Genomic DNA, 23,425 nt, shown 5'->3' with positions numbered 1-23,425 from the left:
ACCTTCCCTCCCCCCATCTTTAACGTAGCTTAACTTCAATGCGCCATCGCTGTTATGCTTGTTTTCTCTTTCCCCTCTCCTGCAAAAGCCTCACCCTGTTAACCTAACTCAGACAGCTGAAAGTGGCTGGAGAAAAGTGCAAAATGGTGCAGACTGGTTCTGTTTGGGATTCAAGTCCATGTATCTTTTTTTTTTTTTAATATTATTTATCTATTTGGCTGTGTCGGGTCTTAGTTGCGGCACACAGGAGCTTTGTTGCGGCATGGGTGAGGGGGGTCCTTCGCTGTGGCGTGCAGGCTCCAGAGCGCGCGGGCTCAGTAGTTGCGGCGCACGCACTCTCTAGTTGTGGCGTGCGGGCTCCAGAGTGCGCAGGCTCAGTAGCTGCAGAGCGCGGGCTTAGTTGTCCCACGGCAGGTCCCCAACCTTTTTGGCACCAGGGACCAGGTCCGTGGAAGACAGTTTTTCCATGGACGGGGTGGGGGATGGTTCAGGCGGTAATGCACGCGATGGGGAGCGGTGGGAAACAGCAGATGAAGCTTCGCTCACTTGCCTGCCGCTCACCTGTTGCTGTGCAGCCCGATTCCTAACAGGACACGGACTGGTACCGGTTTGAGGCCCGGGGGTTGGGGACCCCTGCCCCACAGCATGTCGGATCTTAGTTCCCCGACCAGGGATCAAACCCATGTCCGCTGCATTGGAAGGCAGATTCTTAACTACTGGACCACCAAGGAAGTCCCTCGAGTCCATGTATCTTAAGCAGACTCTCAATACTGGAAATCCTGCTGTGTTTCCATAGTTGATTTTGTTCCCACCTTCCCTTCTTTTCAAACTACCAACTTGCTTCTTGCTCTCAGCTGATGACCTTGTTTCTTGTTTTGCTTCTAATCACTAAATCTGCCCATTTCTTTGGTCACTACCCATATCCTCTGCCATCCCTCTGTGTCAGGAGATGTCCTGTCCCCATGCCTGTGTGAGGCCCGGCCCTCATTGGACACTGGCCGCATCAAGGACATTGCTTCCTTAACCATCTCCTCTCTCTCCTGCCTCATCCACTTTTCCTTCTCTAACTGGGTCACTCCTATCAACGTACAAACACGCTGCTTACAACATCTTCCTTCTTAAAAAAAAAAACCCTCCCATCTCTTTCCAGCTGCCTTGCCATCTCTCCTGTCCTTTTTGTCTCTCCTTCCTTACTTCCCTTTCTCTCTTTAACCCTTTCCAGTCAGGCACATGTCCTCACTGCTCTTATCAAGGTCACAGCCAAACTCCACTTTGCCAAATCCAGGGATTAGTTCTCCTGTCCTCATCTCCCTTGACCACGCGCAGGTGCAGTTGACGTGGGAAGCACCTTCACTGGGCTCCCAGTGTCACAGTGTCCTGGTCGTGTCTCCCAGCAAGTCTCTGTTCTTGCTTAGTCCGCCGTCTCGTTGACCCCGCAGTACCGAGGGTCCCAGGGCTCAGCCTGGGCCTGTCCTCCTCTCCAGCTGCACTTTCTGCCCGGGGCGGGGGTCACATCAGTCACCGCGCTCATCTGCCTCACCGCCATCTTTGCGCGGACGACTTCCGGACGCTCCTCCGCGGCTCCCGCTGCTGCCTTCACTCCAGCAGCCTTCTCAGCGCCCCCACTTGAATGTCTGCTCTGCATCTCAGATTTCGGGCCGGAACAGAACTCTTGATTTAGCTCTCAGACCGTCCCTCCCCAGTTTCCCCAGATCAGCGAGTGGCTTACTCTTCACCCAACTGCGCAGGCCCCAGGTGTTGCCCTTCACCTTGTCGCCGCACATGCTACATCCAGCCCAGCAGCAGCCGGCCACCTCTGCCTTTACACCTGGAACCAGAACACTTCACACGGTTCCTACCGCTCGTCCGAACTGCCCTTATCGCCCGTTTCCTCTCATGGGGCCCTGCAGTCTCTTCTTGGCCTGGCAGACATGGCGCTCCTTACAAGACGTGAGCCAGGTTGGGTCAGCCCCCTCCCGGCCTCCCGTTGTGCCCGGCTAACGGCCCGACCGGTCCCCTACACGAGTCCTACTGGACTGGGCCCTGGCACCTCGTTGCCTCCACAGCCTGCCTACTCTTCTGCCCTAGGGGCGCCCCTACCCCAGCACCCGCAGCCTTAGCACTTGCAAATCCATCTGCGCAGGTCTGGGAAGTGCCTGCTCTCTCACAGCTCTGCTCACCACTCCTGTTCCCAGAGAGGCCTCCTCTGACCACCCTTTCTTTTTTTTTTCTTTTTCTTTTTTGGCTGCATTGGGGCTTCGTTGCTGCATGTGTTGCTGCGCACGGGCTTTCTCTAGTCGCGGTGAGCAGGCGCTACTCCTTGTTGCAGTGCGCGGGCTTCTCATTGCGGTGCCGTCTCTTGTTGTGGAGCATGGGCTCTAGGCACACGGTCTTCAGTAGTTGCAGCACGTGGGCTTCAGTAGTTGTGGCACGCGGGCTCAGTAGTTGTGGCACGCGGGCTCAGTAGTTGTGGCACGCGGGCTCAGTAGTTGTGGCTCGCGGGCTCAGTAGTTGTGGTTCGCGGGTTCAGTAATTGTGGCTCACGGGCTCAGTAGTTGTGGCTCGCTGGCTCTAGAGCGCAGGCTCGGCAGTTGTGGCGCATGGGCTTAGTTGCTCTGCAGCATGTGGGATCTTCTCTGACCAGGGATTGAGCCCACCTCCCCTGCATTGTTAGGCAGATTCTTTACCACTGAACCACCAGGGAAGTCCCCAGACCACCCTTTCTAAAATGTCCCCAGACCCCTCTCCTCCGTGCTCTGTCTCCTTCCTTGCCATATTTTCTTCATATCTGAAATTCTTTCCATTCACTCAATAAGTAATTTTGAGCACCCACAGTGTGCCAGGCACTGGTCCAGTCACTGGGGATGCCAAGTGAACGCGTGTCTTCCTCGTGGAATCTGTACCCCGGGGTGGGAGCGACAGTGAGCAGATATGTTAATGGAAGGATGTTCCTGTCAGGGGGTGCTTAGTGCTGCTGAGAAACGTAAAGCAGCAGAAAGGGTAGGAAGTGACCGAGGGCTGGCTCCTAAGGGAGGGTGGTCAGGGCAAGGCTCTGAAGGGGTGACTTTGAAGCAGAGACCTGAGTGGGACGTGGATGCCTGGAGGAGGGGCCACGAGGCAGAGGGGGCAGTGAAAGCAGAGCCCTCAGGGAGGGCAGGCATGTGCAGGGCGGGTCCAGCGGGTGTGCGCTGGAACCGCACGGTGGCCCATGTGGCTCAAGCCTATGGAGCAAAAGGAAGAGTGTTGGAGGCCAAGTGGTGTAGACTTTGAGATGAGAGTTGGACCGAAGGAGCCTGGCCTTCATCTAGAGGTGGAACCACGGGAGGGTCGAAAACAGGAGGGGAAAGATCCCTTGTTGTAGCTTAGACATTGGAGTGAGGTGGAGAGGGAGGTGATGGGAGGTGGTGTGGAGGGACCTCGGGACAGACAAAGGCACGAGACAGTGACGGGGAGACAGAGAGAATGAAAAGGGGGAGATTTCTAAATTTCGTCTTCCGGACTTGTGTTCAAATATTTCAAACTGAATGTACTGTTATGGGCAGAAAAATGTAAGGTTACAGAATCACGCATTCTTTTTTTTTTTTAATATTTATTTATTTATTTGGTTTTACTGGCTCTTAGTTGTGGCTCAAGGGCTCCTTAGTTGTGGCACGTGAACTCTTAGTCTCTTAGTTGCAGCATGCATGTGGGATCTTGTTCCCTGACCAGGGATCGAACCTGGACCCCCTGCATTGGGAGCGTGGAGTCTTAACCACTGGACCCCCAGGGAAGTCCCAAATCATGCATTCTTAGAACTAGAAGAGATCTGATAAATTCTCCATTTTATTTTACAGATAGAAACAGGTTCCAGTGATGTGCCCCAGATCAGGTGCCAGTGACTAGCAGAGTTAGCATTAGAGCCCAGGCTTTGTAATTCCTCTGAGGTTATGGGCAACCAGCCGCGGGGAGGAGACTGGGAATGGGGTCCAGGGAATGGCTGCTTTGGGTACACCTTGGGGAGGGGTGGCAGGAAGAGAAGAAAGACTTACTTTAAAAAATTTCATGATGTTTTATTTATTTAAGTGTTTTGAAAATATAAAAGATGTTGGACATTCTTGCACTTAATTTTTTAAAAACTGACCTAATAAATTCTCTGGTGTATGAACCTTGTGTTAACAGTTGTGTAAATGCACACCACCACCTCTTCCGGTAGCGTAAGGCTGAATGACTATGGACTTCGGGTGACATTAAAGGTTTCTTTTGGGGCTTCCCTGGTGGCGCAGTGGTTGAGAATCCGCCTGCCGAGGCAGGGTACACGAGTTCGTGCCCCAGTCCGGGAGGATCCCGCGTGCCATGGCCGCTGAGCCTGCGCGTCCGGAGCCTGTACTTCGCAACGGGAGAGGCCGCAACAGTGAGAGGCCCGTGTACCGCAAAAAAAAAAAAAAAAAAAGATTTCTTTTAAGTAGTACCTGATATCTTTTTGTGACTGTTTAATTTTTTTTTTGCATTTTTTAGAAACTTTTTATTTTGTATTTTTTTATTGGAGTATAGTTGATTTACAGTGTTGTGTTAGTTTCAGGCGTACAGCAAAGTGAATGAGTTATACATATGCATGTATCCACTCTTTTTTTAGATTCTTTTCCCATATAAGTCATTACAGAGTATTGAGTAGAGTTCCCTGTGCTATTCAGTAGATCCTTATTAGTTATCTATTTTACATATAGTATTGTGTATATATCAATCCCAATCTTCCAGTTTATCCGTCCCCCCACTTTCCCTCCTGGTAACCATAAGTTTGTTTTCTACATCTGTGACTCTATTTCTGGGTTTAATGTTTTTTACTTGGAAGCAGAGCGAGGGATTAGTGACTCTGTGTTTTTTCCATGAGACTAATTCTAGTGCATATCCTTTCTTAAAGTAAATGAATTGACTTTATCATTACACTCTATTTTGTTCTAAATACACTTTATACTTTTGACTGTTTGAATTACACATACCATGTCATAGCACGTTAGAAAACTCAAGAAAAATAATCTTCCTCCCTCCCACCAGCAATCCTTGACTGTCTCATTTATACCACCCTCCAGTCCTTGATCACGTTCATTTTAAGTAGTTGTCATAGAAGAGAGAATTACTTTTGACTTTAGCCACTGTATTTCCTAGGGCTACTGTAATAAATTACCATAAATGTAGTGGCTTAAAACAACACAGATTTATCGTCTTACAGTTCTGGAGGTCAGAAGGCTGAAATGGGTCTCACTGGACTAAACTCAAGGTGTTGGCAGGGCTTGTTCCTCTCTGGATGCTCCAGAGGAGAATCAGTTGATTACCTTTCGCAGGTTCTAGAAGCCGCCCGCATTCCTTGGCTCCCAGCCCTTCCTCCATCTTCAAGGCCAGCAACAGCGGGTTGAGTCTTTCTCCCACTGTGTCACTCTGATGCCAACCTTCCTGCTTCCCTCTTTCCCTGATGAGTACCCCTGTGATTATATTGGGTCCCCCAGATAATCCAGGCTACTCTCCCTATTTTAAGGTCAGCTGATCAGCAACCTTAATTCCATCTGTAGCCTTAATCCACCCGTTCTATGCAACCTAATATTTTCACAGGTTCTGGGGATTAGGACATGGGGGCCATTATTCTGCCCACTACAACTATCTTTTTGTTATTTTACAGACAGTTGGAATGATAGCCTTTGTCTCTTGTTTTTGCCTTGTAGAGATTTTTGCTGTGAGAATTAACAGTAACGGTTCAATATGGGGGACATTCTGGCTCATGAATCAGAATTACTTGGACTAGTGAAAGAGGTATGTTTTACAAAACACGGGTCACAGAAAAAGATCTTGAAAACTTGTATTTTACAATGCAGGAAATTCTGTAATGCCTTGTAATGTTTCTATCATTACATTACAGTTATCTGTTTTCCTTTTTATAATTTTCCATGTATTTATATTTTGCTTTCATAACTAAACTGAAATTGTAAAGCTGCTTTTTAGAATTCCTTTAAAGAAAGTTATAAAGACAGCACATGCTCATGGTAACAGATTCAAACAGTATAGAAGCATAAACAGTGAATTGCCCTCCTGCAGTGACCACTGTTAATGGCTTAGTATATTACCTTTCCAGACATTTTTCTATGAGTATTCAAAATGTATTCGCGCGACTGTAGTTTGTTTTACAAAATATGGTGATACCACACGCATTGTTCTGCAGCTGGCCTTTCACCTGTCAGCAGTAGCACAGTGTGACCCTCTCCCTGTGATCTGCCTCACACTTCTGAACGCCGCAGAGCATTTCACTGAGTGGCCGCATCATCATGTAACTTGTTGCCTATTAATGGACATTTAGGTGTCCTACGCTGAAAGCTTTTGAAGGATAAGACCCACACCGTATGCTTTTTGGTATTCTCTACTGCCTTTAGCAGGGGCTGGCATCGAGTTGGTGCTAAAGAAATGGTTGCTACTGTTTTACTGTGTGGTTGAACTGTCCATTAGGCGTTGAGAGACATGGCCGTGGAGCAGGGATACGGCATCCACCCTGGGAATGCAGCTTTGGAATTTGGTGTGATCGTGAATAAATTTTCAAAGCTGTCACAGCAGAGGATTGTGGATAGGGCCTGGAGAAATAGCCACAGTTAGAGGAGGTGGAAACAGAAAGTTACGACTGACACAAACTGTTAAGAAGGGCAGAGAAGTGTGGAGAGCAGCAGTAGAAGTAATGCATGTCACTAACACAAGGCAGGGGGCGTTTCAGGACAGGTGGGCGGGGATCATTAGTGCTTGAAGGTGGCTGGTGACTTTGCCCATCTTTTAATGACTTACCTTTTGTTCTTAGGGGCAAGCATTACCTCTAATCCCTCTGTTTCAAGTAACAAATTCCCAGAGACCTACTTAGACCCAAAGCCATCAGGTCCTTTGATCACTTTTGCCTTTTTCAGGCTGCTGCACATATCATCTTATTTTCTATTAATAATTATAATAAGGGAATTCCCTGGTGGCCCAGTGGTTAAGACTCTGCACTTTCACTGCCGAGGGCATGGGTTCGATCCCTGGTTGGGGAACTAAGATCCCGCAAGCCGTGCGACGGGGCCAAAATTAAAACGTAAATTATAATGCAGCTCACATTTTCCTTCCAAAAACAAATTTATTTTCTGTAAATAAATGTTTTCTATGATACTGTCTTTCTAGTTTTTTAGTGTGCATATCAGTAAGTAAATTCTAAGCTGGATCCCAAATTACTTCTCCCAAAGATGACAGTTCATTAACCCCATTATAAATTTTGTGATAATATTGAGCTGGTACAATTACATCAAAGATGGTTACTTTGTTGATGTTAAAACAGAGAAATATATATACATTTATGCGCTTTTTTAAATAGTATTTAGATTTTGCCGAATTTGAAGACACCTTGAAAACATTTTCAAAAGAATGCAAAATAAAAGGAAAACCGTTATCCAAGTCAGCATGTGGCTCTTTAAGGGACTCCAAATCATCGATAATCCAGGTAACATTTTACTTTTCTTGATTTCCGTAGGTAATCAAGATGCTCCAGATTTGTAAGAAATGCTGCCATTAGAGAATGTTGGAATATTTCTGGGGACCTGGGCACAGTGACTCTTAGACTGTGCAGATGTTTACGGATAAATGAGTAATGTCATTTTCAAATCTCTGTATCCTAGGAAACGGGTGGCAACATAAGATCTTTCACATACATTTCTTGGCAAGAAGAAACCGTGCGATGCTTAGAAACTAAGACTAATGTGGTCCCCATTCTGAGGAGTTTTAGGTTATGAATTCCAGGTACTGGAGACACAGCAATGAACAAAGCAAAGCGAAATCTCTGCCCTCATGGTGCTTGCCTTCTAGTTCGGGGAGGTCGGAGCGGGCAGGGAGCGAGAGCCATATGCAAGGCAGCATCCTTCCAAAGCAAGGCCTGGGCAGCGGTGAGCCTGTGGCAGTGGGCTGCAAAGGGCAGGTATTACGTGGTCCTCAACTCTCAGGGTTAGACAGGATCTTAAAAGTCCTCATTTCAACCATTATTTGATGCTCCACCCCATCTGTAACATTCTAGGTAAGTGATTGATTCACCGTGAATACATCCAGTGACAAGAGAACATACCGTTTCCTGGGGCAGCGTATTTCAGCTTTGCGTGATTTTATTATTTTATTTGTTCCCCCGACCCAGTGCCCCTCCAGTCCTCACGCACCTGGATTCTGAGCTGCCACCACTTCTTCTGTCAGTGATGCATCGGGCAGCCTGATGATAGCTCCCAACCCTGGAGCAAACTTTTCAGAATGTGAAACAAGAATCTAGTCATTATTAGACATGGAAACAGAGGCTGTACTTAACTTGAAAGACCTTGAAACTTTCTGATAGTGAGAAGCCTGTCTTTTCTGCTCATTCAATAAACAGCTGTGTCCTGCCATTACAGATTTCCCAAACAATAATACCTGGAGCGGTGACTTAGGGACATTTGTGAAGTTGGCACTCAGCAAAGGGAGAGTTTCCCTAAGCACAGTTGTGTAAGAATGTGTGTGTGTGTGTGTGTGTGTGTGTGTGTGTGTTTATAGGTGATTATTGGCGGTATGTAAATTTCCTGATCTTCATAATGCTGGCTGTGATCATTGTTTATATCTGAGAAGTTAATCTTTTGTGACCCTATGAGTTGTAACACTGGATTGCTCTATATGTAGATATTACTTTAAAGGCAGGGACCATTCCAGGTACAGAATATGATTCATAAATTGGGAGTATAATGGCACAGCCAAGGTTTGTAGTCCCAGGTCTACAAAGGTAGAGTTTAGAATAAAGTGTAGATGGGCCATTGGACGCATAGACTTCCTTTGCCAAGCCATGTTAAGAAAGTACCTTGACTTCAAGCTTTAAAATACGCACGAGAGTCTGCGGTCACCTCATTCACACAGTCACTGGACCTCTCGCAGGACAGTCCTCCCCAGAGTGGCTCGCGGGGTTCGCTCAGAGCTCAGCTGAGGTGAGCCTGGGGCGGGGCCGGGCCCCAGCAGCACACCCTTGGGAGGCTCCCCTCCACCTTTGCATCAGTCAGTGACAAGAAAAGGGGAGCCTCTGGCCAGGTTCCCCCAGGCTCTTCCAGCGGTGGCGGTGCTTAGCTGCCTCTGCTTTACTTTGCTACCCGCCCTGCCTGCAATTGCTGACCAGCTGTCCTTCGCTGTTTCCAGGGCTGAGAGACAGAAAGAGGCCAGTTTTGAAGAGGTAGAATTTCACTGTAGGGCTTATTTTGAAACATTCTGAGTTTCTTTCAAATGTATGCCAATCCCTTCCAGACTAAGATAATATTCAGAGACAGTTGTTCTCGGTCACGTGAGGTAGAGAACATTTTTGTAAGATTCACAGTGGAAGATTCCTTATCAGTGAATGTCTTTGGCTTAAGGATGACCAAACAATGTAACATTGTTCTCTGTACATTTCTATTTTATAATGTTAAAAAGTTTGATTATAAACAAATAGAATGTGTAACCTTAAAAAAAAAAGACGGTTTTACAGAAAAAATGTAAAACCATTAAAAAAAGTATAAAAGAACAATGACCAAATAATGGTGGTAAATAGTGGTGGCGATGGGTTGGGGAACTGGTGATTCTATAGAAAATGCACTCCAAGAAAAGCTTTTGCAGCTGAGCACAAAATGTAGGTCTGAGGATCTTGGGCATTTGATACAAAAAGGAAGACAATATGAGTCGCAGGAAGTCCTTGTGATTCTGCCTTATACCTAAATCTGCAAAATTACGCAGCAGCTGTTTGTGATGGACCAGTTGTCATTTTTCCTGTGAGACAGGTGACATGGGAACTGCCACCACCTTTCTCCAGAATTCTGTTTCAGCTATTGCATGGCGAGTCGGGAAGCTGTCTCTGCCCCACATAGTCAGACTGGCACAGCTCTGAGGTCGGGTTGGTGCCGGGCCTGTGCGCCCTCCTCCATCTCCAGCCCAGGCTTCCTTGTTCCTGGAACGGGAGGGCCCGGGCAGTCACTACCTGCATGTGTTGGGCTCTATGGTTGCTTCCCACACTGCCCTCTCCACCAGACATGCTTCTAGCAACAGCGGGCACGTGACAGCACCCACCTCCCAGGCCTGGGATCGACTGTTCCGTGTGGCTGAGCTCCCAGGTGCTCAGGGACTTGGCAGTTGTGGTGTCAGCAACTTGCCATAGGTATGAGGTTGTTCCACTGAGGTCTGGCTGGGCTCTGGGTCTGGCCTGTTCTCATCAGTTGCGTGCAGTGGGTCAGCAAGTCCAAAGGGCGACCTCAGTGTATTCACTTGCCTATGAGTCTCTGGGCTCAATCTTTGGCCTATGCCTGATTCCTTCCATCTCAGAGACCTTAAATGTTGTGTCTGTTCTTTAGAATGCTCAGATTTGATGTTGCAGAGCAGTGGAAATCCAGGGTCGGTCTGTAGGAATCTCAGCCTAGGCAGTTTGAAGCCCTCTGGGTCTCTATTTTCCTATCCCTTACCTCTGAAAAGGAGACTTAATTTTGCTCACACTGAAACGATGGAGTATACCGGTATCCAAGGTAGTGGGAGGGTGTGAGGATTCGGGGTGTTGAGAGAAGGGGCACCCCTATGACCAGGCTTCACTCTGATGTCTTCTCCACAGAAGGACCTCCTTGCTGCGTTTGACAGTGGAGACCAGAAGGTGTTCTTCGATTTGTGGGAGGGGCACATTCCCAGTTCCATCCGGGCTGGCGACTCCCTCGCCCAGAAGTTGGAATTCTACCTACACATCCATTTTGCCATCTATCTTCTGAAACACTCCACAGGGAGACCTGTAGGTTCACCTTATGGCGTGGGTTGGTCCAAATGGTGTGTTAAAGGAGAATGTGTTATGTTTTGCAAATGAGGATTAATTTAGTTTTGTGGCCATTTTATCATATTGCTTCTAAGGAGTAGGTGTCTTACATCCTGATGAATGATTTTCTATCTCATTCCCAGCAGTTTATTTTCTAATTTGCATGGAAAGTTAATCACTTCTGTAATGAAAGCTACATCATTTTCCTGAATACCTCGACACGTATGTCTAAGAAAATACGTGTTTAGACCACATTTTCGACCATATATTAGAAGATAAATTTAAGCTTAAACAGTGGAAAAATGGTATGCCCATCTGTGAAAGTTCATGAGTGCTAAGTTGAATTTAGCTTCTGCAGTCTTTTCCTGCAGGTGTGGGACTGGAGCTGCGAAGGGGAGAGGGGAGAAGCTGCAAACTTCTCTGCAGGTGAACCTTGGGGCACGGAGAGAATGACAGAAGGGGAGCAGGCCAGGCTGACATCGGACCACGCACATTTGTTTCGTGGCTCCTCCACGCCTTGGCTACTGCCCCCAGGACCTGTGCTAACTTATCAAATGTCAGGGGGCCACAGGAAGGCTCAGTGGTAGAGGAGCAGCTTTACAGCACATTGTGGTAGCCATTCTTGGAATGCTGTTCCTTAAGATAGGACTCCTGTGGGTGCCGTTGTGGGAGACTTCATTTTCTTTGCATTTATTTTTATTTTCTAATTTTTCCATTTTTCTGTAAGATAAAAAGATCAATAAATTTTTTAAGTCCGGTGGGCTTCATGGTGTAGGTGAAGTGAGATGCACTGATGAGAAGAATTGGCCTGTGTATGAGGCTGTGAGGGACGTAACAGGCGAGGCCAGGGTGGACCTTCTCATTGAGGCCCAGGAGAAAATGGAAACCCTGGCGGGGGACCCGACTTGCCTGGGATTACACCTGGAAGCAGCGAAAGCAGGCGGGATCACTTCTTAGTTAGCCTAATAAAGGAAAGGAACGATGATATGGAAAACTTCCATTTCAAAAAACTATTCACCTTTAAGTGCTCTCTTCGGCAGCACATATACTAAAAAAAAAAAAAATTGGAACGACACAGAGAAGATTAGCATGGCCCTGCGCAAGGATGACATGCAAATTCCTGAAGCATTCCATGTTAAAAACAGTAACTTCACCCTTAAAAACCTCTGGAAAGGAAATCACAGCAATGCAGACAAATGGTTATTTCTGAGATCTGAGCTATGAAAACAATGTACATATCTAATAATGGGGGAATTGGCTAAATAAATTATGATAGACCCAAGAGATGAGGTTTCGTCCTGCCATTAAGAATGATGTTTATGAAGAATCTTAAGGATATGAGAAAATGGTAACGATAGATTGAAAAGGCAGCATTTGAACTGTGTGTATCATATATCTAGTTCTCTGCTATTCCTCACAGTTTCACGAAGGGGCGAAATAGGGGTGATGTTAGGATGACTGGTGACGGCACGCAGGCTGGGCCAGACGGGGAGGATGCCAGCGACGTGGCTGGAACTGAAGGAGCCTCGGAGAGAGGACAGGTGAACAGGTGAGCTGGCGTCAAGCAGGAGATCTCAAAAGAGCATCCTCCCTTCCTCGCAGGACAAAGAGGAACTGGATGAAAGGATTTCTTATTTCAAAACCTACCTGGAGACCAAAGGGGCAGCGCTGAGCCAGACCACGGAGTTTCTCCCTTTCTATGCCCTGCCTTTTGTTCCCAATCCCATGGTCCACCCCTCATTTAAAGAGCTTTTCCAGGTAAGTGACCACCTCCGAACCTTGTCTCAGATCCTGGGCAGCATGGCAGTCTCACCTTGTATACATTGGTGCTTTCTGAATGATGCTGTAAAAAGGCTAAAATTTGCTTATGTTATGTTGTTTTTTAAAAGAATGTACAGGTAGTTTGCTTTAACAAACTTTTCTTGTGCTATAAAGTGTGCTTTTTTGTTGTTGCACCAAGACTTGTTAACCCAGACTGACAAAATATTTTAAAATATACTAACCTCTTAAATCATTCTGTGTATACTTCTGCGGTATTGAAACAATAACTTATTCAATTACGATGAAAATTAGTAGCCTGAAAAAAAACTAGGCTGCTTTACACAATCACTGGCTATGAATATTTTGATTTGTGTTAAAATTCTCACTTACTTGGTATATATTTGGTTACCTGATTGTGTACTATATTACCATCAGACTATTTGCCTATAGCTCTTTTAATTGTTATACTTCATTTTAGTTGACATTTTAGAATAATATTTATGAATAAGATTTACCTATTAAGGTAATTTTTGTTGACTTACTAAAATTAGTATGTCCCACTGAGAGGTTTATTGAAAGGTATTTAGAGACAAATGTTTTGATATAACGAGATACTTTTTCTAAAGATCTCACACTGTTTCCAAGAGTCTGTATCGTGCTTACTCCCCTGCCATTGAACGACGGATGCAGTTCTTCCAAGCTCAGTACGTTTCAGTTTCTGCTATAATTCAGTAAAACAAATTTCATTACTCCTGAATAGTAGCTGCTAAACTGAAGGTCAGGTCCTTGACTGAGCTCATCAAAGCCGGATTGTTGTATAGTAGCACAGTTGAATTCTGTGCTTGTTTCTTTGGTCAGTCCAAATTTAGTTTTACCGTCTTCTCCTAGAAGGTTGAAAATATAAAACGGTTAGAAAGTTGTGAAAGTTCTCACAGTCAAGGCTTCTGTTTATGAGAATTATGACATGGCAGCGTGGCTACAGCTTAGATCACGGTGAGGATGAGCCGGCAGCGTCAGGGAAGGGTCCCTCTGAGGCCGCAGCAGGTCTGATGTTCCAAGGCAGAGGCCAAGTTCTTCAGAGTTCAGGAATTTAGAGACCATCAGTGTTCATGGAGAGTCATTTTATTCCATTTTTTTTCCTTTTGCTAGTCTCCATTTTTTTTTTTTGGCGGTATGCGGGCCTCTCACTGTTGTGGCCTCTCCCGTTGTGGAGCACAGGCTCCGGACGCGCAGGCTCAGCGGCCATGGCTCACGGGCCCAGCCGCTCTGCGGCATGTGGGATCTTCCCAGACCGGGGCACAAACCCGTGTCCCCTGCATTGGCAGGCGGACTCTCAACCACTGCGCCACCAGGGAAGCCCTACTCTCTAAATATATTCTTTCGGTGGTCATCACAGATACTTCAGTGTACATAATAAAATCTAAAGTTAATGTCTTTATTCTCTTCCTGACCATTACAAGGACCTTAGAATACATTAACCTCATTTATCTCCTTCCCAACTTACGTGCTATTATTATCAAATATTTTAGTTATATACTTTAACCCCACAATTTTGAAATTTTTATTATTTTATGCAGTCAGTATGTGTATAGATTTATCTTTAGGTTTGCCAGTATGTTTGCTTACCACTCCATCTTGCGCTGAGGACCTTCCATCTGGGATCATTTTCTCCTCTACCTTAAATACATTCCTTTAAAATCTCCTTTAGTTGAGGATCCCTTCTTTCAGTTCTTGTTTGTCTGAAAACATCTTTATTGCTTTCTCAGATAGGGTTAAAATACTAGGTTTACAGTTCTTTTCTTTTCTTCTTTTTTTTTTTTTTGGCCACGCGGCATGTGGGACCTTAATTCCCCTACCAGGGATTGAACCCGTGCCCCTTGCAGTGGGAGTGCAGAGTCTTAACCACTGGACTGCCAGGAAGTCCCAACAGTTGCTTTCTTTTTTTTTTTTCTTTTTAACGTCTTTATTGGAACCGACAGTTACTTTCTTTTGGGACATTGAAGGTATTTTTATTTCATCTCTTGGCTCCCACTGTTGCAATTTTGAAGTTGGCCGTCAGTCTAATTGCTGTTCCTTTGTACGTGGTCTGTCTTTTTTCTCTGGCCTTTAAGATTGTATAATTTCACTGTAGTGTGTCTAGGGATACCCACATATTTTATTTTGTTTTGTTTTTTAAGATGTCTTCGTTTATGTTGGCCAATCTAGCAGACCTTTCCTGAGATTCTTTTCTATATGGTTGAGCACAGAGAGCCTTGAGCTGGAGCACGCTATAAGTTTCCTGCAGCTGCTATAGCAAAGGACCACAGACCGGGTGGTTTAGAACAGAAATTTATTGTCCCACAGTTTAGGAGGCCGGAAGTCTGAAATCAGGGTATTGGCAGGGGCGTGCACTCTCCGAAGCTTCTAGGGGAAGATGCTTCCTTGCCTTTTCCAGCTTCTGGTAGCCTCAGGTGTCTATTGGCTTGTGGTTGAATAATTCCAGATCTCTGCTCTGTCTTTACGTGGCCATCTTCTCTCTGTGTCTGTGTCTAAATTCCCTTCTTCTTATAAGGACAGCAGTCATATTGGATTAAGAGCTTACACTAATAGCTAATTCCATCTGCAATGTCCCCGTTCCCCTGGCCTCACATTCTGAGGAGATTAGGGCTTCAACATGTCTTTTTAGGGGGCACAATTCAACCCACAACAGACACATGAGAAATGAAGTCATCATGCTGTGTTGGGGAATTACAAAATCTTTTTAAAATATCAGACTTTTCTGCTTTTCTGGCAGTGTTTTTTCAAAGGGTCAGACAACACACTGGAGGGACTGATGGGGTGGCGTGGGAGGCGTGGATGAGGATTAGAGCTGGGGGGAGAAATAGGGAAGGATGGGCAGATCTGGGGGAGATGGGGCAGGATCTCAGAGGTAAGTGGACATGAGTTTTTAGTGGCAGAGCTTCTTTCTAGTGGAACTTGTTGGTTTAGGTGGCGGATACTTTTGTCTGAAGACTCAGAAAAATTGTCCTGAGAAAGATCGTTGCTTGTGACACTTATTCTTTTACTACGTGAGTCATTATTTTTTCCTTCTCAATGAGCATTATTTGAGATAAATAATTTATTTTTAAAGAGCAAATCAAACTAGATGTACGTCATGATGCTGGACGTGATGGAGTATTTGAGGCAGATAACAGCTTCTTTCTGTTTTTCTTGTCTGGATGAGGTTTATGGAAATGAGTCTTCTTCTGGAGACTCTCAGTAACTTAGCGATAATTGTGTATTCCTGCCAGTGCCACGTATGCCTAAACCATACTGCATTATTTTTGGTATTCAACATAATAAGGTTACTTATCAGGCTTGTGTTTAAATCACATGAAAAATTCAAATCATGTACAGGGTTATTTTTTCTCTGTATATGAAAGTACTCTCTTCTTTCCTCCTGCTGTGGGCTCTCGAATCTTCTATAAGTGAATTGGTGAAATGTCCTAAAACCTGTTTTTTACAGCATCACACCACTGGCAAGACATCTTGCTTCTGATTTCAGTAACTGTGGTGGAGTTATTTAACCCTAAAGGCCACAACTTGACAATGTTTGTTGGCATTTAATGATCTAGTGCTTTTCTTTTTTTTCCTTGTTTTTTTTTTTTTTTCCTTTCCTTCAGGATCCTTGGACTCCAGAATTAAAGTTGAAGTTGGAAAAGTTTCTGGCTTTAATTTTTAAAGCCAGTAACACGCCGAAGCTTTTAACATTATATGTATCCTTTTGAAGCATATGGAGGCCACCTGTGGTGTTAGAGCAGCTCACTGGCCTAGATGTCCTCAAACAGGGATAGTTGTGGTCGTGCTGCTTTCATACTTAAGAGCGAATTAAGCGTTAATGGGAGCGCGTGCCAACCAGTCCGCGGCCTGTTAGGAACTGGGCTGCACAGCGGAGGTGAGCGGCGGGCGAGTGAGTGAAGCTTCATCACCGCTCCCCATCGCTCGCATCACCACCCGCACCATCGCCCTCACCATCCGTGGAAAAATTGTCTTCCACGAAACCGTCCCTGCTGCCAGAACGGTTGGGGACCACTGCTGTAAAGGATTGACTTCTATGGCGTTGGGTCTCTGAGACGCGGCGAGGGTCCTATTTTCATGTCACGTGCTGAGAAGCTGTCTGAGTAGGAAAAAAAAAAGTCTGTCTTCTTGAAAAATAACTCTTTGGAAGAATTGTCCTTCGCAGAAGATCAGCTAGTCACTTTTAAGGCCTTGAGGCCGTGGCGTATGGACAAGTCATATATAACTTGTCACTCAAATTAGGACTTTTTCCCGTTGTGGAGCACAGGCTCCAGACGCACAGGCTCAGCGGCCATGGCTCACGGGCCCAGCCGCTCGGCGGCATGTGGGATCTTCCCCGACCGGGGCACGAACCCGTGTCCCCTGCATCGGCAGGCGGACTCTCAACCACTGCGCCACCAGGGAAGCCTCAATTTAGGACTTTTAAAAAACAACTTTGTTGGGACTTCCTTGGTGGTCCAGTGGCTAAGACTCCGTGCTCCCAATATAGGGGGCCCGGGTTCGATCCCTGGTCAGGGAACTAGATCCCACATGCCGCAACTAGAAATCCCAAGTGCCACAACTAAGACCCGGCACAGCCAAATAAAAAGATAAATATGTTAAAAATAAATAAATAAAAAACAACTGTAATTTGCACACTGTGAAATTTACCCGCGGTGCGCGCATTGTTTAATGATTTTTAGCAAATGGATAGAGTTGTGCAGCCGTCACCACAATCCAGTTTAAATAGGGACACTTTTGAGAGTAAAAAGGGAGCACTGACCGGACAGGGGACCAGGCAGCAGGTGTAGATGGAGCTTGTCCGGGGAAGAATGTCACGGATCGCCCGGCCCGTGGGAGGCTGATTTCCCAAAGCTCGTGCGTCTCTAAGGACGTTCATCTCCTTTTGTTCTGAGCAAGAATGTATCAAAAGTTATTCCATAACAAGAATATAGCATTTTGAATTGTAAGGTTGGTGTTTTTTGTTTAATTTAATAAAACATTTAGGCCACTGTGCTGCATAATACCTTCTGCTTCCGTTCTAACTCCAAAGCACTGGATTCTCTTTTCCTAATTGAACTCTTTGAATTGAAATCCCTGGGATTTCATGGCGTGTTTCTCCTGCTTCAGCTTCCTAAGCCTCCGGTGGCTCCCTGTGGCCCGTACTCAAGTCCTCAGCCTCACTTTGAGACCGCCCACCATCGGGCTGAGTACAGCTCTCCTCTCTGCTTTTATATCCTTTAAGGTTTTGTTCCAATACTACCCTCTGCCCACATACCATTATGTTTGCATACCCAATTCTTTTCCCTCTTAGAGTTCCATATAAAAGGACAGTTTTCAGTGAAATTAGGACTTTTCCAACTTGGTTTATGATTACTTGAATACACTTTTAAAAAGCGTTTCTCCTTAAAAAGGTAATGGGGATGATGTAAAGATTCTAAAAGAAATTTTTTACGTAGTAAATCATATTAGTTATATTAATAATAGCACCCATTTCATTGGAATAATATGAGGATTGAGTTAATACATGAAAAACTTGCTTAAAACAGCCCAACACATGGAAGCGCTTGTGTTACTGACTGTTAGCTGTTAGTATTATAGTTTGCAAATAGTTGTTACCTTTTATCCTGTTCAACATGCTTTGAAGCAAATACACTGAAGTCTAGCAGGTAACTATAGACATTATTCCTTTCTTTCCCTTGTTGTGTGGAAATATTTGGAGTTCAGTTCAACACATATATTAGGTTGAATATTGTGCTAGGAATTAGGGACACGAAGAAAAGGCCAAGACATAGTTGTCTCAGGCAAGTTGGTGTTTTGAACAGTACAGTGGGAGTCTGTGAGGCAGATAGAATGAGGGACAGGAGTTCCAGGTAGAGGGAACAGCTCGTGCAAAGGCACTGAGCCTGTGTGTTTGGGAAACTATGATGCATTCAGTATTGCTGGAGCAGAAGAGTTGAGAGAGAGAGTCAGAGATTAGGCAGGCCCAGGGCACGAAGGTTCCTATGAGGTCCCGTAAGTAATGAGGAGCCTTTGAACCATTTTAAGAAGAAGAATAGCATGGTTATGTTTACATTTCTAAACAAACAAACAAAAAAACACTCTTTTTTTATTCCCGATTATAAAATTGATCATATTCCTTATAGAAAATTTGGAAAGCACAGAAATGCATTTGTGTACATACATACACCCCAAAGTATGTAATGTTTACAATAAACGAAGATAGACAGCTATATGTATGTGTATTTTAAAATATTTTTTATCAAATGAGAGAATTTCCTCATATCATTAAATATTCTTCAAAAATAGGTTGTCTTCACAAAGTTTAAACATAGAAATTACCTACATCCCAGCAGTTCCGCTCCTAGCTGTATACTCAAGAGAAATGAAAACATGTGTCTACACAGCAACTTGTACATGAATGTTCATAGCAGCATTATTTGAAATAGCTAAGAAGTGCCAACAACCCAGATGTCCATCGACTGATGAATGGATAAACCAAATGTGGTCTGTCCGTGTAACGGAATATTATTTGGCAATAAAAGTGAGTGAATTACTGATCTGTGCTACAACATGGATGAATCTTGAAAGCATGATGCCAAATGAAAGAAGCCAGACCCAGAAGGCTGCATATTGTATGATTCCATTTGTATGAAGGGGCCAGAGGGGGCAAATCTACAGAGAGTAGACAGTGGTTGCCTAGGGCTGGGGGAGGGTTGGTGGTGACTGCTGACGGGCACAGGGTTTCCTTTTTGGAGGATGAAAATGTTCCACAGCCGACTGTAGTGATGGTTGCACAACTCAGTGAATGTACTGAAAACCATTGAAATGTACACTTTGAATGGGTGAATTATATAATATGTGAATTACATCTCAATAAAGCTGTTACCAGAAAAATTAAGAAAACCCAGGGACTTCCCTCATGGCGCAGTGGTTAAGAATCCGTCTGCCGATGCAGGTGACACAGGTTCGAGCCCTGGTCCGGGAAGATCCCACATGCCGCGGAGCAACTAATCCCGTGTGCCACAACTACTGAGCCTGTGCTCTAGAGCCCGCGAGCCGCAACTATTGAAGCCCACGTGCCACAGCTACTGAAGCCCACACACCTAGAGCCCGAGCTCCGCAACAAGAGAAGCCACCGCAATGAGAAGCCCGTGCACCACAACCAAGAGTAGCCCCCGCTCGCCGCAACTACAGAAAGCCCGCGCGCAGCAACGAAGACCCAATGCAGCCAAAAATAAATAAATAAATATATATATTTTTAAATTAAGAAAACCCAAATAAAACAGGTAAATACCTTGCTATCAGACATGCAGCCAGATGTGTGGAAGCTGCGATTTAAACCCAGGAGGCAGTCTGGTGCCAGAGTCTGGTTGTAGTTACCGTGCCATGTTCTCTTCATCCCATTCTCAATTTTCTTAGGCTAACGTTTTAGCACTGAAGTTACAGCGTTAAAGGGTATGAATTCAGATTTGCACTTTTAGTCAAACGTTTTGGTAGCTGTGGGGAAGGTTTTTGAAGGGGGAAGGAGGCCAGTTAGGGGCTGTTGGACTCAGAGTGGTTCTTGGGGTGCATAGAGGAGGATTTATCTGTGAGTCATGAGTCACCCAAAAATCGAGAAGTCGGTAACTGTCTTAGTTATTTATAGCAACATTAAGAAGCGCCCTTCCCTGTCCTGAGATTTCTTTTTTACCACGCTGGGGCTCTTTCTCAGATTGGCCAACACAATGTGAGATACCCTGAGTTTCTGCCTCCTGAATGCCTGTTTTCCTGAACTTCTTTCATCCCAGAAGGAGAATGGACAAAGCAACAAAGGTAAATCATCTAGATGAAAAATTTTAAATCACAACTTTGCCAACTCGAGTTTTAAGTGATGAAATGGAGAGAATTCCGCGGACTTGGCAAACGAGGGCTTTAAAAATCTAAATATTTATGAAGTGCTTTGTAGTCCTTTTTAATCTGCGTTCCTTGAGACCCCCTTTTCAGGGTGGATGGTATTGTTAGCTTTGTCTTGTATGTCTGGTAACTAAGACACGGAGAAACAACGAGAATCCAAGCAAGAGCCAGAGGGACCTAAGTGCAGCAGCACAGTTAGAAGGCGCAGTACAGTGTGGGTAGGGAAAGAGTTACTTCAGTATCTTTCACTTTTACCTTAAACTACTTTAACAGGGTCTTATCTCCGCAGCAATATGGAGTTCTCGTTCTTACAGAGCATTTCCATTTTTTGCATTCAGAGTAGGAATTCCAGCCTTACACTTTTAGCATAAAATGATGGTTTTCCAAGATGAGTAATTTTTACCAGACCTGTTCATTTTCCAGAAAGGTGAGAAAATTTTTAGTTAACATGAAATTGGTGGCCACAGTTGGGGTTCTTTGCCGGAGTTTTGTCTGTGATACAACATTATGAAAACTGCTTAAATTATTCTGCTGCAAAGGGTTATATGATGTGCTTCATGCCTTTGATAACTATTGAGGGCATAATCCTCAGTTTCCAGCAGGTGGAGTTTTACTACGTGAAATAACACATTTGCCCTTTTCACAGCAGTCATGTTAGAGAGGATTGCAAAGCTTCCTGCCATTGTTTTTCTGTTTCCTTTTAGAGAGTTAAAGTTTTCTAAAGAAAAGAAGCATCAGTAAATTATTTAGCTCTTGGTGTGCCAGGGAACTGAATGATGAGCGGGGCTGCAGATTTGATTCCCACGCGTGCTTCAGTAGCTTCAGGTGGGAAGCGCTTGGGTGTTTCTTCTCGCCCTCAGTGGCCTCGCGGGCCTCGAGCTCAGCGGTTCTAATTGCGCCGCTGGTTCCGCAGCTGGGCCTCCCCTCCCGGAACTCAGAGGGACCTGCGTGGAGGAGCGGCAGGACTAATGCCCTCGGTCCGCGCCTGAACTCAGAGGAGCAGTGGGGACCGCTCCGAGGGTCACAGGCTGCAGCCTCGAGCTCCCGGAGGTGGCGTTGCCCCCAGCATGGTTACGCGGAGGACGCGTACCTGGGGTCTCTCTCTGCGGCTGCCCGGGCCTGCTCCCTACTGGGTTAGTGCAGCTCCGGGCCTTGGCCAGGGCAGGTCCAGGCCGGTTGTCTCCCGTTCAGCACAGCTGGAGCTCCTCAGTTGGGACAGGCGCTCGGGGCTCGACCTGCAACCCCCAGAAATGCTCCTTTGCCTCACTACTTCTCTTGCTGCCCAGCAAGCTGCCTCAGACTCAGTGGCATAAAGCAACCATGTCCATTTATTCTTATTGCTTTCATCTTGCGTGGTCTGGGAGTTGTGGGCTCAGTCAGTTCTCCCTCGGGGTGTCTCCCGGGTGTAGACCGAGCCGGGTAGAGCTGTCTCCAAGGCTTCCACGTGCACAGGTCTGGTGGCTGATGCTGGCTCTCGGCTGAGCTCTCAGCAGAGGCCCTGGACTAGAATGCCCACGTGGACGCTTCCTCAGGGCCTGTTGGCCGGGTTCCCACCCAGGGTGAATGTCCCCAGAGGGGGCTGGATGGAAGCCGTGTCACCTTTTCTAACCCAGTCTCTGAAGTAACTCAGTGTTGTTTCTGGTGTGTTCTATTCATTAGAAGCAAATTCCTAAAGCCAGCCCACATTCAAAGGAAGGAGACTTACATTCCACCTCTTGATGGGAAGGAACTGTCAAAGACCCTGCAGTCATATTTTAAAACCACCACCCAACCTGCGTCCTTTGGGTCCCAGAGAACTGCCTTAATTCGTTTTTTTCTCTTTTTTAAATTAATTTATTTAATTAATTTATTTTTGGCTGCGTTAGGTCTTCGTTGTTGTGCGTGGGCTTTCTCTAGTTGTGGCGAGCGGGGGCTACTCTTCATTGCGGTGCGCAGGCTTCTTACTGCGGTGGCTTCTCTTGTTGTGGAGCACGGGCTCTAGGCGCACGGGCTTCAGCAGTTGTAGCTCGCAGGCTCTAGAGTGTAGGCTCAGTAGTTGGGGTGCACAGGCTTAGCTGCTCCGCGGCATGTGGGATCTTCCCGGACCAGGGCTCGAACCCGTGTCTCCTGCATTGGCAGGTGGATTCTTAACCACTGCTCCACCACGGAAGCCCCTCATCTAACTCTTAAAAAAAAAAACCAACAATGCATCTAAATGAAGTAGAAATGTTAACAAGGGAAAGCTTGACTGCTTTTCTGTAGGATCACTTTTGTTATTGATTCATTTCATACTCGAATTATAGGAAATATAGGAAATTATATAATACAGGAAATTATAGGAAATATAAGGTCACTCTTTGTGACCTTAACTGGCATTCTTTTGGTTGTATATATCTTTTGTTTAAAGCTTGGGATGCAGTTCTTTGGACTTTTGCACAAATTATGTCAGTGGCTTTGAAATATAAAGAGTCTCGGGACTTCCCTGGCAGTCCAGCGGTTAAGACTTCACCTTCCAATGCAGGGGGTGAGGGTTCGATCCCTGGTCGGGGAGCTAAGATCCCACATGCCTAGTGGCCAAAAAACCAAAACATAAAAAAAGAAGCAATACTGTAACAAATTCAATAAAGATGTTAAAAATGGTCCACGTCAAAAAAATCTTTAAAAAAAAAAAAAAAAAAAGAGTCTCAATAAATTTTGCTGGCATGATTACGACAGTTTCATTCAAATAACATGGACCAAGACATCTCCATTAAAAGTTGAGATCTTGCATGGCAAGGCATCTTAGCTTAGTTGTCCTTGTCTCCTAAAACTTTTTGTTCCTGAGTCCAAGCTCGCTTTGCTCGCCGCATGACAGGCCAATGAATCGGAGACAAGGTCTTGAGGCAAGGAATACGACTTTATTCGGAAAGCCGGCAGACCGGTGTCTCTGGAAAACCATCTTATCTGGGTCTGGATGCCAGTTTCTTTTATAGAATCAGA

At 45.5% G+C, this 23,425-nt stretch overlaps 1 protein-coding gene and 1 non-coding gene across 11 annotated transcripts in view; both read left to right on the top strand.

Annotated features, from left to right (window-relative positions):
- Positions 1-23,425, top strand: part of ARMC9 (armadillo repeat containing 9) — a 138,594-nt gene that overhangs the window by 2,312 nt on the left and 112,857 nt on the right. For all 10 annotated transcript variants that reach the window (XM_032637400.1, XM_032637398.1, XM_032637403.1 and 7 more), the window contains exons 2-7: positions 5,694-5,781; positions 7,352-7,477; positions 10,604-10,774; positions 12,398-12,553; positions 16,198-16,290; positions 20,362-20,386. In XM_032637400.1, the coding sequence (XP_032493291.1) occupies positions 5,731-5,781; positions 7,352-7,477; positions 10,604-10,774; positions 12,398-12,553; positions 16,198-16,290; positions 20,362-20,386 (622 nt within the window). In that variant the 5' untranslated portion in view covers positions 5,694-5,730. The remainder of the gene's footprint in view (positions 1-5,693; positions 5,782-7,351; positions 7,478-10,603; positions 10,775-12,397; positions 12,554-16,197; positions 16,291-20,361; positions 20,387-23,425) is intronic.
- LOC116757274 lies at positions 11,828-11,935 on the top strand. The gene has a single exon (XR_004350920.1). It is a non-coding gene; the product is annotated as a U6 spliceosomal RNA (small nuclear RNA).

The sequence above is a fragment of the Phocoena sinus genome, chromosome 7 (genome assembly GCF_008692025.1).
Source record: "Phocoena sinus isolate mPhoSin1 chromosome 7, mPhoSin1.pri, whole genome shotgun sequence".
In the NCBI taxonomy this organism is placed as follows: Eukaryota; Metazoa; Chordata; class Mammalia; order Artiodactyla; family Phocoenidae; genus Phocoena; species Phocoena sinus.
Note: the sequence above shows the minus strand (reverse complement) of the source record. Positions and strands in the feature narration are given on the sequence as shown.